Consider the following 20,277-nt stretch of genomic DNA (forward strand, 5'->3'; position numbering starts at 1 on the left):
GTGGGTGTGTGTGTGTGTGTGTGTGTGTGTGTGTGTGTCTGGGTTGGGGATTGTGAGCGTGAGAGTGCGTATATGTGTGTGTAGTGAGTGTAGAGTGTCTTAAGTCTGTGAGGGGGTGTATGTGTGAGTGTTGGAGTGTGTGTGTGTCTGGGCTGGGGAGTTGTGAGTGTCTGTGAGAGACAGTATATATGTGTGTGCGTGAGTGTAGAGTGGTCTAACTCTCCGAGGGGATGCATGTGTGAGTGTGGGAATGTGTGTGTGTGTGTGTGTGTGTATAGTGTGACATGAACCCAAGATCCCGGTTGAGGCCCTCCCTATGGGTATGGAACTTAGCGATCAGCCTCTGCTCGACTACTTTTCATTGCTGCCTGTCCCAAAATACCCCTTGGAGGATGGTCCGAGGTCGAATGTCCTGGACCGCTGAAGTGTTCCCTAACTGGGAGGGAACACTCCTGTCTGTTGATTGTTGTGCGGTGCCCATTCATCCGTTGTCATAGCCTTTGCTCGCTTTCCCCAACGTACCATTCCTCAGGGCACCCTTGCCTGCAATGTATAAGATAGACAACTTTGGCTGAGTGACATGAGTACCTGCCGCGTACATAGTCCCCACATGTAATGGTGGTATCGATGTCCATACACTGACACGTCTTGCAGCGCCTGCGTGACAGGGTTGTATGGAGTTGTCCTGAAAGCCGGGCAGCTTGCTATAAACAATAATCTGTTTGAGGTTTGGTGGTTGTTTAAAGGCAAGCAGTGGAAGTGCGGGGTTGGTCTTGGTGAGGTGCTCATCCTCATTGACAATGTGTTGCAGGTCACGAAGAACATGGCGTAGTTTTTCAGCTCCTGGGAAATACTGTACAATGAAGGGTACCCTGTTGGTTGCAGCATATGTCTGTCTCCTGAGGAGGTCATTATGGTTCCTTGCTGTGGCACGTCGGAACTGGCGGTCGATGAGTTGAGCATCGTACCCTGTTATTGTGAGGGTATCCCTGAGTACTACCAGGTGCCCATCACATTCCTCCTCAACTGAGCAGATCCAGTGTATGCCTAGGGCTTGTCCATAGGGGATGGCTGTTTTAATATGTTTTGGGTGGAAGCTGGAGAAGTGTAGCATTGTGAGGTTGTCTGTGGATTTGCCGTAGAGTGTGGCGCTGAGGTGTCCATCCTTGATGAAGATGCATGTGTCAAGAATGAGACAAATAGTAGAGAGTAGTCCATGGTGAGTTTGATGGTGGGATGAAACTTGTTGATGTCACTGTGTCGTTTTTTTCAGTGACTCCTCACCATGGGTCCAGAGGAAGAAAATGTCGTCAATGTACCTGGTGTATAATGTTGGTTGGAGATCCTGCATAGAGAAGAAGTCTTATTCGAACCTGTGCATGAAGATGTTGGCATAATGGGGTTCCATGTGTCTGGATGAAGAACTGGTTGTCAAAGGTGAAGACGTTGTAATCGAGGATAAAGTGGATGAGTTGTAGGATGGTGTTTGGAGATTGGCAGTTGTTGGTGTTGAGTACTGAGGATGTTGCCACAATGCCATCATTGTGGGGGATGCTGGTGTAGAGTGCTGAAACATCCATTGTGACGAGGAATGTTCCCGGTTCGACTGGTCCATGGGTGCTGAGTTTCTGTAAGAAATCTGTAGTGTCGCGACAGAAGCTGGGGATCCCCTGTACAATAGGTTTCAAGATGCCTTCAACATAGCTGGAGAGATTCTCACACAGGGTCCCATTGCCTGATACGATGGGACGTCCTGGTGTATTGGCTTTGTGTACCTTTGGAAGGCAGTAGAAGTCACCTACACGAGAAGTACATGGGATGAGGTATAGGAGGTATAGTTAGTAAGTTTGCAGATGACACCAAAATTGGTGGTGTAGTGGACAGTCAAGAAGGTTCCCCAGAGTACAATGGGACCTTGATCAAAAGGGCTAATGGGCTGCAGAGTGGTTGATAGAATTTAAATCAGATAAATGTGAGGTGCTGCATTTTGGAAAGGCAAATCAGGGCAGGACTTATAGACTGAATGGTAAGATCCTGCAGAGTGTTGCTAAACAAAGAGACCTTGGAGTGCAAGTTCATAATTCCCTGAAAGTAGAGTCACAGGTGAGGAAGATGTTTGGTATGCATGCCTTTATTGGTCAGTGCATTGAGTATAGAAGTTGGGAGGTCACATTGCAACTGTACAGGACATTGTTTCAGCCACTTTTGGAATACTGTGCACAATTCTGGTCTCCTTAGGTATAGGAAGGAAGTTCAGAAAAGATTTATAAGGTATGTTGCCAGGGTCAGAGGGTTTGAGCTATAGAGAGAAATTGAATAGGTTGGGGCTAGTTTCCCTGGAGCATCAGAGGCTGGAGCTTTATAAAATAATGAGGGGCGTGGATAATAGACAAGGTCTTTTACCAGGGTGGAGGTATCCAAAACTAGAGGGCCTAGGTTTAGGGTGAGAGGAAAAGATTTAAAAGGGACCTAAGGAGCAACTTTTTCATGTAGAGCCGTGTGTTATGGAATGAGCTACCATAGTAATGAGATGGGTACAATTACAATATTTAAAAGGTATCTGGATGAGTATGCAAATCAGAAGGGTTTAGAATTATATGGTTCAAACGCTGGCAAATGGAACTGGATTAATTTAGATTATCTGGTCGGCATGGTCGAGTCGGACCAAGGGTCTGTTTCTGTGCTGTACATGTCTCTCTGCCTCTAAATAACTGCACGAACTGCTGAACTGTTAAAGTTCTGAAATAACCTGGTGACTTTAGTGAAATGCATTGGTCCACAGTCTTGATGGAATAGAAGTAAGGAATGAGAAAATTAATTTCTCTATCCACTTTAGCCTAATAAGGGGCAGCAGTCATTGGAGATGGTAAAGGTGGTCGGTATTTCAGTCATGATGAAACTGAGCCAGGTTAATACCCCAATCCCTCAAATGAAGCCCCCAGCTTTGTTAATAATAAGATGGAGATAGCTACGGGTTCAGCTCCATTCCAAGGTCAAGCCCAATGTTCAAGCTGCCTGCTCCTTATGAGGGACTTGTTTACAGATGCTGCAGCTCAGTCTTACCAAACAGATTAAAGATGTTAGAAATCCTTACACCTTATGTGAGCTGATGGAAGTTATCCTGAATGACAATGAAAAATGGATCAAACAATTACATTAATTCCTGGATTTTTTTTCGATTTCACTTCTTGCTTTGGCAAAGAGACCATTTTGGTGCTTCTGACATTTAACTATCTGCCAAAGGAGTGGTAAATGCAGGTACAGTTACAAACTTTAAGAGACATTTGGACAGGTATATGATTAGGAAGGTTTTGGAAGGATATGGGCTAAATGCTGGCAAATGGGACGAGGTCAGATTGGGATGTCTGGATGGCACCGATGGGTTGGATCAAAAGGTCTGTTTCTGTGCTGAATGACTCTATGACTCCATGAGTGTATTGTCCCATCTATAAATCTGTCCTGGTTTGAGTGACCACTCCCTTATTCTCCTAGTCATGGTCAATGCATTTCCGACAATGACAATGGCGTATTTGTGTTGAGTTGTTCTGGGAACAGTTCATTTCTGCAGAAGCCTTAAAATCAGCAAAAAATGTCATTCAGCCTGCACCATTTTCCTCCCTGTAGATTTATGAAACTTTAGTTAATTGTGAAAAGCACCCAAAATGTGTAGAATTGCAGGAGAAGGTAGAATAATAGTTCAGTAAGGAACCTGTGAGTATGTTGGTGATTCCTTTAAATGGATTTAGTAGAGAGATGCAGTTTGCTATTGAACCTGTTTAAAGTTGTGGAAGGGTAAGCAAGGATATCATGCGAAGTTCCAATATTACAGCATTGGCACCAATGGTGTTACATGGTGACTAACATCAACATTCACTCTGCATATTGCTAATCAACATCATACATACTAACCATACCAGACTGATGGCACCGACCCACATCACATCAAAGCTGTGCACTCTGCATTCGCCATTGTGAGACTTTGAGGGACCTTGTAATGCCCAAAACAAATGGGCACCGCTAAGAGCAATGTAGCTCTCTATATGTTTATGAAATGTTTTTAGAATTCAGTTCAAAGTGACACTTGCAACAGTGGCAGACTGCCTAATGATTCCTGAAGAAGGGCTCATGCCCGAAACGTCGATTCTCCTGCAGATTCCTGAATAAGGGCTCATGCCCGAAATGTCGATTCTCCTGCTCCTTGGATGCTGCCTGACCTGCTGCACTTTTCCAGCAACACGTTTTCATGCCTAATGAGATGGCATGAATTGTAGAACAGTATACATTGGAAAGTTGGGGAAGCAGGGAAATAAAATGTTGAGTACAAGGTAGACTGCAGGTGGGTCAGGTATGAGGAAAGAGTAACTGACCTGAGAAATAAGGTTCTTACCTGAGTAAATGTGTTGCTGGAAAAGCGCAGCAGGTCAGGCAGCATCCAAGGAACAGGAGAATCGACGTTTCGTGCATAAGCCCTTCTTCAGGAACCCGAAACGTCGATTCTCCTGTTCCTTTGATGCTGCCTGACCTGCTGCGCTTTTCCAGCAACACATTTTAAGCTCTGATCTCCAGCATCTGCAGCCCTCACTTCCTCCTCTTACCTGAGTAACTCTGGTGAGATCATTGTAGGCATTCCCTGGGATCCATGGTCTAAGCATTATGTATTTAGCAACCTCTTCTTGGCTTGTTGCCTGGTTACCTTGGAGACTTCCTGTTCCCCTGAGTGGGAAGAAATCTCCCAACCCCATCACTCCCATCATCTAGAGCTCCTGCTGCAACATCACAGAATGTGGGTGCATTTTCTGCACCAGTTACAAGCATTTCATCACTTGCCAACTTTCCCTGTTGTCTGTAGCCAGGCCCTGCAGACTTTAATTAATGTGTGTTGTCTCTACTTGTAAAAAAAGGAATTATATTTTGGCTGATAGATTTGCTTCAGAAGCAGTGTATAGTATGTCTCTGCTGTGGCTTGATTTCAGTCTGTGGTTGTAATTGCGTCAGGTAAGAATTAAGAAATCATTTTCAAATTTCAGCATTTGCAAAGAGCTCAGCAAGAAGATTCTTGATTGTTTTTATATTTCATGGAAAATATGAAGATTTATGAACATTATAACAAGCTAGTTGCATAAAATTGTCCATGTTACTCACAATCCTTATTTTGATAACTTCAAAATCATCATAAGAAAGAAAAGTATATCATTTAAATGCACTAATTTTTTCCTGTTCTATAGAATGCAAATATTTCCTGCAATTTGGTTCAAGTTTTGAAAAGCAAAGTGAATTTTCAAAAAACATGAAAATGAACGGTTTTAGAATATTATTGGAGCTATACAGTATGCTAAATAGAATGAAGAAAGAACAGTATAGTTAGCATATTTTATGCACTGTTGCTTCTCAAGGTTGTACAGACCATATGCATCTAAACTAATGTGATGGTGCCCCCTAGAGGAACTGCTTCGGTAGAGAAAGTTTGGTACATTTTTATTATATCATATTTACTCAAACTTGACATTGTTCAAGTGACATATTTTCGCCTGTATTTCCATTTCTTGTCTACTTAACAGAATAATAGCTTTGCCCAATTCCCATGGGCATACATTCTAGGTTTTATAGCAACCATGTTATCTGCAGCTTGCCATTCAGAATCACAAGGAGCTCATTTGGTTGCTGGTAGGAGTTACTGTAGTCCAAGTTGCTATTTCCCAAGAAAGCTTGACATCCCAACCCCGTCCCCCAAACTCCCAAACATCCAAGGCCTGGAATCCTCCCTCTCCATCTGCTTCATGTCCATTATGCTCCATCATGGTTAGAAACCTCCCTTGCCACGCCTCCCCAACACCCCAGATTCTGGACTCTCCTTCCAGCTTGCCCTCATCCTCACCAGGCTCTGAACCCTCCCCCCTTGATGGCAGTGGAGTTGGGGACCCCTGGTTATAGGGCGAGTGTGGGTTCAGCACAGATCCAGCATCAATGGCAGCATTGGCAGCAAAGAGATGGTGTCTGAAGAGTGGCGACTCCTAAGTTGGTAGGTTTGGCGCAGGTGGCGTGGTGGTAGAGGAAGGATGGAGGTGCAGGAATCATGCTCAGGGCTCAGGACCAATGGTGGAGGCAGCAGAATGAAGGTAGATGCTCTTTCAGTTATATATTTTTATTTTTAATCTTGAACTATTCAAAGTGGTCTCTGGGATGTATAGCTCATCCAATTAGCCCTCCCCCACTTTTTGACTGACCCTTAGCCCATCCTGCCAATTGAAACCCTGAAAAATATTAGGCAGTCATAACATCTGCATCTGTCTAAACTCAACCAATGCCTGAACAAGACAAAAATGTATCTCCCACTAAGCCAGTAAACAGTCATATTTACATAGAAAGACTGATGTGAGCAAAGGTATTATTTTTGAATCTGAACATGATTGTTGGTTCTGTACTGTAACTGTTTGCACAATGTAAAATATAGTTGCCTTATGTTTAATTTAATAAAGGGAAACTTGTTTACTCTTAAGGAATTTTAATTGTATCTCCATGTAAAGAAACAGAATAAATGCATTTAAAAACATGACAAGCAGTGCGAAAAGATCTTTACAGTTGCACAACTGTAACCACAGGGTGGTCTGTGGAGGTAAAACGAATAGTAGGTTCTTGGGTATTGATGTAATTTACACGAACAGAGTCATCAAATCCACTGGCTGCAGTTTGATGTTGAATCTGGACCTCAGCAACGTGTGATGGAGTGGTGTTGTAAAGAACAAATCCAACCATAATGATCGCAAATGCCAGGACATACAGTACTGAAAACTAATAAAGAAAAGAATTGAAAATTCAACTATTCTGAGGCTTTTCAATCTTTACATATTAATTCAATTTAAGTAAATCATATTGTTGCTAAACTCCCCAAATATATGAAACGTTTCAACTTCAAGTTTTCTACTTAACAGCACACAGAAGCATTGAAACAAATAAGGAAAGGAGTCAACCATTCAGTGACTTGAGCCCACTCTGCCATTCAACATGATCAAGGTTGATCCTTACTCTCAAAACCATTCTCCCTCCATATTGTTGGCACTTACAGCTTCTAGAAATCTATCTAGTTCTTTCTGCAAAATATTTGTGAACCTCATCACCTTCTGTGTGGTAGAGAATTCCACAGGTTCACCATTCTCTGACTGAGGAAATCTCTTTCATCTCAGTCTGAAATGGCCTACTGCATATCCTGAGACTGTGACTTTTTGTTTTGGACTCCTCAGCTCAGGAAACATCATCTCTGCATTGATCTGTCTAGCCCTAATAGAATTTTATACTATTCAATGAGATACCCTCTCATTTTTCCAAACTCAGAGAAAATACCATCCTGCTCAACCTGATCTCTCCTCACACAGCAAACCTCTCATTCCAGGAATCTTTGCTGCACTCCCTCTTATGTAAGTATATCGTTTCTTAGGTAAGAAGACCAAAATTGAAAACAACAATAATATGGCCTCATCAAGTCAGTAAGACTTCCTTCTTCCTGCACTCACACCCTCCTGCAATAAACCTTGCCTTTCTATATGCTTGTTGCACTTCCATGCTTGCTTTCAGTGACTGGTGCACAAGGATACCCAGGTCCCTGTGGACAACAACATTTCTCAATCTATCACTATTTAAATAACACTCTGCCATTCTGTTTTCCGAACAAAGTAGACAACATCACCTTTCTCCAAGTCATACTGCGACTGCTATATATTTGCTCACTCACTGAACTTGCCTGAATATGCATTCCTTTTGGACAAAAGAATAGAACAGGAAAAGTGGCTTAACCATGGTTAACAAAATATATTAAAAATAGTATTAGAAACAAAGAGGATTGATATAAACCTGCTGAAAAATATAGCAAGCTGCAGACTTGGAACAGTTTAGAATTCAATGAAACAGGATCAAGAGGTGATTATGAGGGGAAAAAACGGAGTATGAGGGTAAAACTTGCAAGGAACATAAAGGCAGACAGCAAGAGCTTCTATAAGTATGTAAAAAAATGAAAACAAATGTAGACCCATTACAGTTTGAAATAGGTTAAAAATCACACAACATCAGGTTATAGTCCAACAGGTTTATTTGGCAGTACTAGCTTTCAGAGCGCTGCTCCTTCATCAGGTGGTTGTGGAGTATAACATTGTAAGACACAGAATTTATAGCAAACATTTACAGTGTGATAAAATTGAAAAAGACCTGGATTGTTTGTTAAGTCTCTCATCTTTTAGAATGAACATATTGGTTTCAGTTCTTTCATATGTAAATCACAGAACTTTTTTAAAGTTACATTCTCAAGTGATTTTTAACAATTGGTGTCATGTTGGCCCTGATAATGCATTTAAGGTGTGAAGTGCCCTGTGTGAGACTGTCTGTGCCACAATGTTCAGACTGATTCGAATCTAAAAAACGGATTTACAGAATCTTACATGGATTCATGCAGTTTTTCAGCAAAGTAAAATGTAATTCTGCAAGTACAAATTCATCCCACAAACCTATGTGTGTGTGTGTTGGGGAGGGGAGGGGGGGGGTTCTTATGAATGTCTGTGAGTGAGAGATAGAGAGAGAGAGAGAGAGAGAGAGAGAGAGAGAGAGTGTATGCGTGTGTGTAAAGGAGTATAAGTCTGTGAAGGGGTGCATGTGTGCATGTGAGTGTGGAAGTGAATGTCTGAGCATATGAGAGAGGGCTTGTGTATGAGAGAGGGTCTGCGTGAGTGTATGGGTGTCTAAGAGTGTGTGTGTGTATGTCTGTGAGTGTACATCTGTCTGTGTGTGTGCATGTGTCTGTCTGTGTCTGTGTGTAGTGCAGTGGGGTCACCTGTAGAGTGATATGAACCCAAGGTCCAGGTTGAGGCCATTCCCAGGGGTACTGAACTTGGTTATCAGTCTCTGCTCAGCCACTTTGCGTTGTAGCCTGTCCCAAAGTCCGCTTTGGAGGACGGTCGCCCGATGGTCCGAGGTCGAATGTCCTCTGGCTGGGAAAGAACACTCCTGTCTGTTGATTGTTGTGCAGTGTCCATTCATCCATTGCTGTAGCCTCTGCTCGATCTCACCAATGTACCATGCCTCAGGGCATCCTTGCCTGCAGCATATGAGATAGACAATGTTGGCTGAGTCGCATGAGTACCCGCCACGTACATGGTGGGAGGTGTCCCCACGCATAATGGTGGTATCCGTGTCGACATTCTGACACGTCTTGCAGCATCTACCATGACAAGGTTGTATGGTGTTGTCCTGAAAGCTGGGCAGTTTGCTACGAATAATGATCTGTTTGAGGTTTGGTGGTTGTTTAAGGCGAGAAGTGGAGGTGTGGGGAAGGTCTTGGCGAGGTGTTCATCCTCATTGATAATGTGTTGCAGGCTGCGAAGAACATGGAGTAGTTTTTCATTTCCTGGGAGGTACTGGACAACGAAGGGTACTCTATTGGTTGCAGCAAGTGTCTGTCTCCTGAGGAGGTCATTACAGTTTCTTGCTGTGGCACATCAGAACTGGCAGTCGATGAGTTGAGCATCGTACCCTGTTCTTATGAGGGCAACCTTGAGTACTTCCAGGTGCCCATCACGTTCCTCCTCAACTGAACAGATCCTGTATGTGTGCAGGGCTTGTCCCTAGGGGATGGCTGTCTTGATATGTTTCAGGTGGAAGCTGGAGAAGTGTAGCATCGTGAGGTTATCCGTGGGTTTTCAGTTGAGGAAAGTGCTGAGGTGCCCATTCTTGATGGAGATACATGTGTCCAAGAGTAAGACAAATAGGAGAGGTAGACCATGGTGAGTTTGATGGTGGAATGAAACTTGTTGATATCACTGTGTCATTTTTTTCAGCAACTTCTGGCCATGGGTCCAGAGGAAGAAAATGTTGTCAATGTACCTAGTGTATAGTATTGGTTGGAGGTCCTGTGTAGAGAAGAAGTCTTGTTCGAACCTGTGCATAAACATGTTGGCATATTGGGGTGCAAAATTTGTCCCCATGGCTGTTCCATGTGTCTGGATGAAGAACTGGCTGTCAAAGGTGAAAATGTTGTGGTCGAGATAAAACGGATGAGTTGTAGGACTGTGCTCGGAGATTAGCAGTTGTTGGCGTTGAGGCTGTTGCCGCAATGTTGTCATTGTGGGAGATGCTGGTGTAGAGTGCTGAAACATCCATTATGATGAGGAATGTTCCCGGATCGACTGGTCCGTGGGTGCTGAGTGTCTGTAAGAAATCTGTAGTGTCGTGACAGAAGCTGGGGGTCCCCTGTACAATGGGTTTCAAGAGCCTTTGACATAGCCAAAAGGTTCCCACACAGGGTCCCATTTCCTGATATGACGGGACTTCCTGGTATGTTGGCTTTGTGTATCTTCGGAAGGCAGTAGAAGTCACGTTTGCAAAAAGTACGTGGGATGAGGGCGTGTAGAGAACTCTGAAGGACTGGATTCAAAGTTCTGATCAATGTGTTTACTTGCCTGTAGTGTTCTTGGTTGCTCAGTTGTCAGTACACTTCCTTGCAGTAATCTGTTCTATTCTGAATGAAGATGGCTCCTCCTTTATCTGCTGGTTTGATGACAATGTTGTGATTGGTTTTGAGAGCATGGACGGCATTGCATTGTGATTGGGTGATGTTCTGCTTTAACTTGTGGGTGCGGCTGATGAATCTGGCATTTATATATTTCCTGACGGTTTGAGCATATATGGCAAGCCCAGGGGGCGGCCCTCCGGTGGTTTCCAAGTCGACTTCTTCTTTGATCGGTCCTCCACGGATCCCTTTCATGACTGTTCCAGTTCCTTAGTGGGTTCACTGGGATCACTGCTGGTGCCTTGAAAGAATTCCCAGAGTCTCATTCGTCTGATGAATTCCTCCATGTCTGCTGCAAGACCGACGGGGTCCATTTTGGTGGTGGGACAGAAATTGAGACCCCTGCTATGAACTCTTCTGGTTGAAGAGTGTGGTTCGATAAGTTGACGATCGACTTCCCCGCGGGGATAACGTTTTCAACTGTGGTGCCAGTGTGGGCTTGGCTACTGTTGGTGGTGATGCCTAGTTTGTCCACTTTCTTGTTCTTGGCGTGCACTTCTCACCTTTAAACAACCACCAAACCTCAAACAGATCATGGTTTGTAGCAAACTACCCATCTTTCAGGACACACCATACAACGTTGTCATGGTAGACGTTGCAAGACATGTCAGAGCGTCGACATAGATACCCCCATTACCATGTGGCAGGTACTCATGTGACTCGGCCAACGTTGTCTATCTCATACGCTGCAGGCAAGGATGCCCTGAGGTATGGTACCAAGTAGAGGCTACGGCAATGGATGAATGGACACCGCACAACAATCAACACACAGAAGTGTTCCCTTCCAGTCGGAGAACACTTCAGCAGTCTAGCACATTCAACTTTGGACCAACAGGTGTCTCTCCTCCAAGGCAGACTTCAGGACAGGCAACAAAGCAAAGTGGCCGAACACAGGCTGATAGCTAAGTTCCATAGCCATGGGGATGGCCTCAACCAGGACCTTGGGTTCATGTCACTCTACAGGTGACCACACACACACACACCCCTACTCATGCAGACCCTCTCTTATACACAAGCTCTCACTCACACTCACACACATGCACGCACACTCTCTCACAGACACTCATAATGCCCCCACCCCACCCCACCTCCACACACACACACACCACACACATATGTTTGTGGGGTGAATTTGTACTTGCAGAATTACATTTTATTTTGCTGAAAAACTGCCTGAATCCATGTAAGATTCTGTAAATCTGGTTTTTAGATTAGAATCAGTCTGAACATTGTGGCACAGACAGCCTCACACAGGGCACCTCACACCTTAAATGCATTATCTGGGCCAACATGACATCAGTTGTTAAAGTTCACTTGAGAATGTAACTTTAAAAAAAGTTCTGAGATTTACATATGAAAGAATGGAAACCAACATGTTCATTGTAAAAGATAAGAGACTTAACAAACAATCCAGATCTTTTTCAATATATAATTTCAGTTACATCACATTATAAACTTTTGCTATAAATTCTGTGTCTTATGATCTTATACTCAACCACCTGATGAAGGAGCGTCGCTCCGAAAGCTAGTGCTTCCAATTAAACCTGTTGGACTATAACCTGGTGTTGTGTGATTTTTAACTTTGTACACCCCAGTCCAACACCAGCATCTCCAAAGTTTGAAATAGATTATCTTCTTCTCATCACTCACACTCCTGTAGTTTTGTGTCATAAGCAAACTTGGAAATATTACACTTGATTAACTCATCCAAATAATTGATATCAATTGCGAATATCTGAAATCCAATCTAATATCTGTGATACCCCAGTTGTTATTGCTTTGCATTCTGAAAATTACCCACTTATTCCCACGCTCCGCTAACAAATTCTTAGTCCATGCCAATATATTATCAATCATGTGCTTCAATTTGGCACAGTAACCTATTTTGTGGGACTTGATCACAAGTTTTTTGAAAATCCAAATACACCATATTACTGGTTCACCCTCAGTGAAGAGGTATTAGTTACCTCTTCAAAACATTCCAATAGGTTTATCAAACACCATTTCCCTTTCATAATCCACGTTGACTTTGTGTAATTTTTTTGGTATTTTCTAAGCGGTTTTTTATCACATTTTTTATAATGTTCTCCAGCATTTTGCATATCACTGATGTTGGAGTAACCAGTCTTTAATTCGCCATTTTTCCTTTGCCTTCTTTTTAAACAGTGAGATTACATTTTCCACCCTTCAGTCTGCTGGGTCAATTCCAGAATCTGCAGAATTATGGAAGATGACAGACAACGTGTCCTTAATTTCATTGAGCACTCTTTTAATACTCCAGCATGTAGATTATCAAACCCTGGAGATTTATCAGTTGTTAAGTCCCATTAATTTCTCCAGCACTTTTTGTTTTATGAGTTCTAATTTTTAGGCCAGTTTTGGGTTACTGCATTCAATTCTGATCCTCCTGCTAGAGGCAGGATGTTATGAAACTTGAAAGGGTTCAGAAAAGATTTACAAGCATATTGCCAGGATTGAAGGCTTGAGTTATAAGGAGAGGCTAAATAGGCTGGGGCTATATTCTCTGGAGTGTTGGAGACTGAGGAGTGACTTAATAAAGGTTTATAAAATCATGAGGGGCATAGATAGGGTGAATAGCCAAGGTCTTTTTCCCTGGGTGGGATGTCCAAACTGGAGAGCATAGGTTTAAGGTGAGAGGGGAAAGATTTAAAAGAAACTTTAGGGGCAACTTTTTCATGCAGACGGTTGTGCGTGTATGGAATGAGCTGCCAGAGGAAGTGGTGTAGGCTGGTACAATTACAACATTTAAAAGGCATAGGTATATGAATAGAAAGGGTTTGAAGAGATATGGGCCAAGTGCTGGCAAATGGGACTAGATTAATTTGGATATCTGGTCGACATGGATGAGTTGGACCAAAGGGTCTGCTTCCATGCTATATACCTCCATAACTCTATGACTCTAATTTCCTTCAGTGCCTCCTATCCAAAAGATCCTTCCTTTCTTAGCACTTTTGGTAAGTTATTTGTGATTTCAATTGTGAAGACAGGACAAAAGTAATTACATAAGTGTTCTGTCATTTCCTTGTTCTCCATTATCAATTCTTCGATTTCAGACACTAAAGGGTCTACATTCGTCCTCACTAATCTTTTTTTGTTTAGATAGTGTTATAGAAGCTCTTACTGTCCACTTTTATGTGCCTTGAAATTTACTCTTATACTTTTTTCACGTCATGGTCCTCTGCTGAATTCTAAATTGCTCTCAGTCCTCAAGCTTGCTACTTTTTCGGTTGTATTAGTTTGACCAAAATGAATTTATAACTAAAATATAACTGAGCACATGAGATACAATATCTGAAATTCTGTTTCTGCATTCTTATCTCATACAGATAAGACTTTCTCTACATAAAAACCCACCTCTAAAGTCTGAAATTCAGAAATGTCTATTAGCAGTTTGCAGTCTATGATACTTTTCAGATAGTTTCTTTTTAATGTAGAAGCATAAGAATGATTAATTAAATATGTAACTATGGTAACTATTGTGCAATGCATTCCACCCACAAATAGACACAGCTGAGAACAGAGTCAAGAATTAACCTTTAATAGTTATCTTAAAAAAGAAACAGGGAAGAATTTTAATGGTAACCTTTCATATTAGTTGACTGGTTGATATAAAGTGGTGTATTAGATCACAGTAGGAGGTTGATGTTAATCGCAGTAGTGACTTGATATTTTTCTTTTGGTTTCCATGGTATCCTCCTACACACTGCTACTGGGAGACACCAACCTTTGCACCATTCTGTAATTATCTAACCAAGAAAAAGCCTGAAGTCTGTTACTGGGGATGTAATCTTTAATTGTCGATACTATTGCCAAGCACTTTAGAACAACTTTCTGATCTTCTAACAATAAAATCTAACATAAATTAAATGCAATATTATCAAAAACTGTGGGTGCATCAGTTAGGTTGACTTATGAACACAGAATACTGATTGCAATTATGCCACATAATGATGTTGCGACATCATGAATTATTATTTAACAATTATTGAATCTTCAGTTATTTCTTCATTCAGAGTTCTCAAATGAACAAAAAGTTAATTTTCAAAGGAAGTCATGTGTATGGACATCAATGTTACTAATCAAGTTATGAAGTATCAAAAAGAAATACCATTTTTGTCATATTTATTTTCATTTCCTCCAGTAGTTCTCTACATTTGTTTAGTCTTGTCCATTGTTCTCTCAATAACTACCAAGGACTCACCGATGGCAATCCTAGAATCTCTTCAATGTGGGTACAGGCCATTGATCCATCAAGTCCACATTTACCCTATCCCTACAATTTAACAATTCCCATGGCCAATCCTAACCCGCAAAGTTTGGACTATGGGAGGAAATCAGAGCACCTGAAGGAAACCACACAGACACAAGAGAATGTGCAAACTCCACATAGACAGTCACCTGAGAGTGGAATCAAGCCCAGGTTCCTGGTGTCGTGAGGTAGCAGTGCTAACCTACTGAGCCACTGTGCACATGAGAAAGAGACAGCTTGTGATGACTAAATAAAGACTTTCAATCCCAGGATTAGAATCGCATTCAGGTAATGCCAATTTATGCAAAACTTTGGAGGAATAAAATTCAAGTGGTCTGAAGTGAAGAATTATTGTTAGTAAACTGCAATTTAATAGTGGCTGATGAAATGAATTCCCAGAGTACTGAAAATGGAAATTCACTGATTTAAATTTGAATTGGATTTATGCCTTTAGCTTCTTCTCAAGAGTTTTGTTCAAAACTGGAGAGAAGAATAAATCAAGTTACTATCAACCACAAGTCTATTAACTGTGGTGGACTTGCTTAGGATCTACAAATTGAGTTAAAATTGGTGAGAAATGCTAAATACAAGGTTTAATTCAAGGACAGCCAGCAGATTTGTTAAAGCGAAATCTTGTTTGATAATTAAGAACATATGAAATAGAAGCAGAAGTAAAGCATTCAACCTGTAAGTTTGCTCCACCATTCAATGAGATCTTTGATTGCAACACCATTTTTCTGCACTATCCCCATTTCCCTGTTTATAGTATGCAAAAAGCCATCAATTTCTATCTTGAACATGCAATGACTGAGCCTTCACAGCCCTCTGAGTGAAAAATTCCAAAGATTCACCACCTCTGAGTAAAGAAATTCATCCTCATCTCAATCCTAAAAGGTTGTCCCTTATTCTGAGGCTGTGTCTCATGGTTCAAGACTCCCATGGTCAGGAGAAACACCCTTCCTGCATATATCCCTGTAAAAATTGTGTATGTTTGAGTGAGATCCTATCTCTTCTTTTATTTGCACCATGAGATGTAGGTGTCACTGCCTAAGCCAGCATTTATTTTTGTGCCACCCAAAAATAATCAGTTACCAGAAGAAAGAAAAGGTGACTTTGCATCTTCCAACCCATTGTTGGCATCTGGTTGTCCTTGAGAATGTGGTAGTGAGCTGCCTTCTTGAACTGCTGCATTCCTTGTGGTGCAGGATCATTCACAGTGCTGTTAGGAAGTCCAGGATTTTAACACAGTGGCACTGAAGGATCAGCAAGTTAGTTCCATCAGAATATATGTGCCTTGGAAGAAACTTGCAGATGCTGTTGTTCCCAATCATCTGCTGCCCTTCTCCTTCAAGGTGGTAAAAGTCACGGGTGTCTAAGGATTCTTGGTGCTGTTATTGTAGTGCATCTTGTGGATAATACATTGAGGGTTGGTAGTGGAGTGAGTAGATGTTTGTAGATGTGGTGCCAGTCAAACATGCTGCTTTGTTCTGGACAGTATCAATGATATGAATGCTAACCAGGTCTTACAGCAATATGGACATGGACTGTTTCAGTATCTGAGGACCCACAAATGAGACAGAGCATGATGCTATTATCACTGAAAATTCTCACTTCCCACACTATGGTGAAAGGAATGGTCACTGATGAAACAGCTGTAGGTGGTCGGGCCTGGGACACTGTCCTAAGAAACTCCTGCAGTGATGACCTGTGGCTGTGGTGATTCTTCTAGACTCCAGAGAATGTAGACCCAGACTATTTCCGCCTTCCTCAAAGGACAATGGCCTTATTCCAGGAATTTGTTTGGAGAACCTTCATTATACTGTCTCTATGCCAAGTCTGTCTTTCCATGGGCAAGGAGACCAAACCCACAACACTTCTCCAGGTGTGGCCTCAGTAAGGCTCTCTATATGCAATAGCCTTTTGAAGAGCACCCTGTTTGGATAAATGAAAGATGTCTATACTTTAGCTTTCAAAGCTGTCTCACAAGAAAATACTCAGGTCCGTGATCTAACAGGAAATGTTGGTTGACAGACAAGAAAAAAATAGATAAGTTAATGTGGATGTGTATTTTGGAGAAGGGTTGGAAGGGTCAGTATAGGGCCAGTTTTTGTTCTCAGTATACACAGATAGTTTATAGTTGAGTATTGGGAATACAATTATAAAAATGATGTAGAATAGAGATCTATGGTTTAAGTACACAATTCCATGAAGGTGAGAGCATAGGTAGAAAAAACTATTTTCTAAAGTACCAATCATATTTTGGCTTTTAATACGAAGCATAGGATACAGGTATGATAAAATTGCACAATACCTTGATTAACCAATACTTAGAAATGAAGTTGGCTGATTATTTCTACCATACTGGCTATCCTTCTGTAAATCAATTAAAAGTGCTCCTTCATGCTTCAAGATATTTGAGGAACAGTTAAAAATTATTGAACCCTATGATGGTGGTAATGACCTTTCTTCAATATTGTATAGGAGAATGTTTCCTGAATACCATTAGAGTTTCTTGGTCAAAATACATTTGAATAAGTGTTCATGCTGACACCAGTTAAGTTTGATATCACTGATATGCAAATTTAGAAAGTTAATGAAAACTGATAGAATTTGAAGGATGCTGATGGAGTTCCTCAGAAGTTGATAGGTGGAAAGAAACTATGCATACAGTTCATAGCAGATACAGCCAAAGTGTTAGGCCGAATGTGACAGGATAAGGGTTTATTCTAGGCATATACAACATTTCATCACTTTTATTGCCCTGTAAAGTGCTGAAAGTCTGCATATTATGTGGAGGTGCTTCCCAGAACAGTTTGATTTTTAATACCCAATATGATGTAGATATTGATGTTTTGGAGAGATTACTCTGAAACTGAACCTCAGTATAACTGTTTTCATTTACAACTAAAATATGCTATAATTCCAACTCCTCTTACTTTGTTTCTGAACTTTGTCTTTCTAGTGATAGCAATTATTAAATAATAACAGCTCATGTACTCATGAAGAGAACATCTTCTTTATGTCAAAACTTAACCATTGGAACCAGCACATATGGACATAGACATTGAAAAATTCTTTTCACAAAAATAACAAGGTTTTGGAAACTGCATTTTTCAGCTTATTAGTCATATCGACTTTCTAAAGGTGAAGCTAAAATGAACAAAGCTTTAACTCAAACTCTGAGAAGCCATTAGCTCACTTGAAAGTAATGTCTGATTCGTTCCAAACCTACGCTTCAGCAATCCTGATTCTCAAAGGATCCAGCCTCAACTTCAAAATGCTCTGACTGATTATACTTACAACCTCCACTGCTGGTCAAAAGCTATCTTTTCTTGTTAAACATGAACAGGTTGTCACTTGACTGGGCAATCATTACCGATGTACTTCAAAGCTGTAACAAAGGATTCAACAATTTCATCATCTGCATACAGCTTTTGATCATGTTGTCCAGAAACACAAATTTCACAGTTTCTGTTCAAGATGGTCCAACGTTGAGGTTTTGGATCAAAGCTTTAATCTCGATATTTACCAATAATAAAACTCTCATTCACTTTTAACCAAAAGAACATCACCCCAGACACCTCTGATGTAGATGCTCATGTTGGGAGCCAAGCAAAGTTCCAACCTAAATGTTCCAAAAAGGTCTAAGGCCAACAGTTAATGTTTTCTAGTCGAGATAAGTCCAACACTGCCACATTTTCCTTCACCTGATATGAACAAAAGTGAATCCATCTTTGTCAGCTCCTCTCAGTTTAAAGTCCTTAATGTGTTCATGAGGCTTAAGGTTTTAACCTGAAACCGCAGTTGTTTAGTTAGTGCCTTGAATCACCAGTAGACATGAATGCTTAACAACCTGTTTGCCTTTGGTCCCATTAGTTCGTGATTTCGACTATCATAAGGTCTTCTCTCCCATTAGCATCTTACTTAACTGCTATCTTTAGGATGTTTGTAATATCATCCACTTTGAAGACTGAAGCAAGATATTTCTTTGAGCTATCTGCCATTTTTCTGTTCCTAGTTATTAATTCCCAAGTCATGTCTTCCAAGGGTCCAATACTTACTTTGGTGACTCTCTTTCATCCACTGACTTATTCCTTAGTCTATTTTTACAACCCACTTCAGACATTTTCTTCATACCTGTCAAACTGCCTTTGTTCAAGTTGAAGACAATGGTTTGGAGAACCTTCATTATACTGTCTCTATGCCAAGTCTGTCTTTCCATGGGCAAGGAGACCAAACCCACACACACTTCTCCAGATGTGGCCTCAGTAAGGCTCTATATATGCAATAGCCTTTTGAAGAGCACCCTGATTGGATAAATGAAAGATGTCTATACTTTAGCTTTCAAAGCTGTCTCACAAGCAATCTCTTATTAATCCAACTTCATTATACACTGCTTGATCTAAACAGCCTGTTCCTGAGTAAATTCTAGTATGTGCCGCTCCAAGAAACAATCGCTGATACATTCTACAAATTTTACTTCCAGATCACCTTTGCCATCTGATTTGTCAGTCAATAGCATATTAAGAGCATCCATGACAGTTGTATGCCCTTCTTACACGCCTTCATTATTTCTTGATTTATCCAACAATGAAGTAACTCTTTGGGGGCCTATAGATGACTCCAAAATGTGACTTATTTCCCTTTCCACTCCTTATTTCCACAATTGGCTATCATTGGCTGGGCCAGCATTTATTACCCATCCCTTGTCGCACTTGAGAAGGTGATGGTGAGCTGCCTTCTTAAATGACTGCAGTCCATGTACTCTAGGCTAGACCCACAATGCCATTATGAGGGGATTCCAGGATTTTAACCTAAATTGATTCCACATCATGATCCATTGTATCTATGTCATTATTCAGCACTGCACTGAAGCATTCTTTTATGAACATAGAGTCATAGAGATGTACAGCAGGGAAACAGACCCCAAACAGATATCCCAATCCAATCTAGTCCCACCTGCCTGGTCCCGGCCCATATCTGTCCAAATCCTTCCTATTCATATACCCATCCAAATGCCTCTTAAATGCTGCAATTGTACCAGCCTCCACTACATCCTCTGGCAGCTCATTCCATACATGTATCACGCTAAACCTATGTCCTCTAGTTCTGGACTCCCAGACACCAGGGAAAATACTTTGTCTATTTATCCTATCCATGCCCCTCATAATTTTGTAAACCTCTATAAGATCACTCCTCAGCCTCTGACCCTCCAGGGAAAACAGCCCCAGTCTGTTCAGCCTCTCCCTATAGCTCAAATCCTCTAACTCTGGCAACATCCTTGTAAATCTTTTCTGAACCCTTTCAAGTTTCACAACATCTTTCCGATAGGATGGAGACCAGAATTGCACGCAATATTCCAACAATGGCCTAACCAATGTCCTGTACAGCCGCAACATGACCTCCCAACTCCTGTACTCAATACTCTGACTAATAAAGGAAAGCATACCAAATGCCT

At 41.4% G+C, this 20,277-nt stretch overlaps 1 protein-coding gene across 1 annotated transcript in view; it reads right to left on the reverse strand.

The window, feature by feature from the left end:
- Positions 1–6,485: 6,485 nt before the first annotated feature.
- LOC122550704 (solute carrier family 35 member F2-like) overlaps positions 6,486–20,277 on the reverse strand; it is a 65,563-nt gene continuing 51,771 nt past the window's right edge. The window contains exon 8 of the mRNA XM_043691839.1: positions 6,486–6,789. Coding sequence (XP_043547774.1) covers positions 6,574–6,789 — 216 coding nt within the window. The 3' untranslated portion in view covers positions 6,486–6,573. The remainder of the gene's footprint in view (positions 6,790–20,277) is intronic.

The sequence above is a fragment of the Chiloscyllium plagiosum genome, chromosome 6 (genome assembly GCF_004010195.1).
Source record: "Chiloscyllium plagiosum isolate BGI_BamShark_2017 chromosome 6, ASM401019v2, whole genome shotgun sequence".
In the NCBI taxonomy this organism is placed as follows: Eukaryota; Metazoa; Chordata; class Chondrichthyes; order Orectolobiformes; family Hemiscylliidae; genus Chiloscyllium; species Chiloscyllium plagiosum.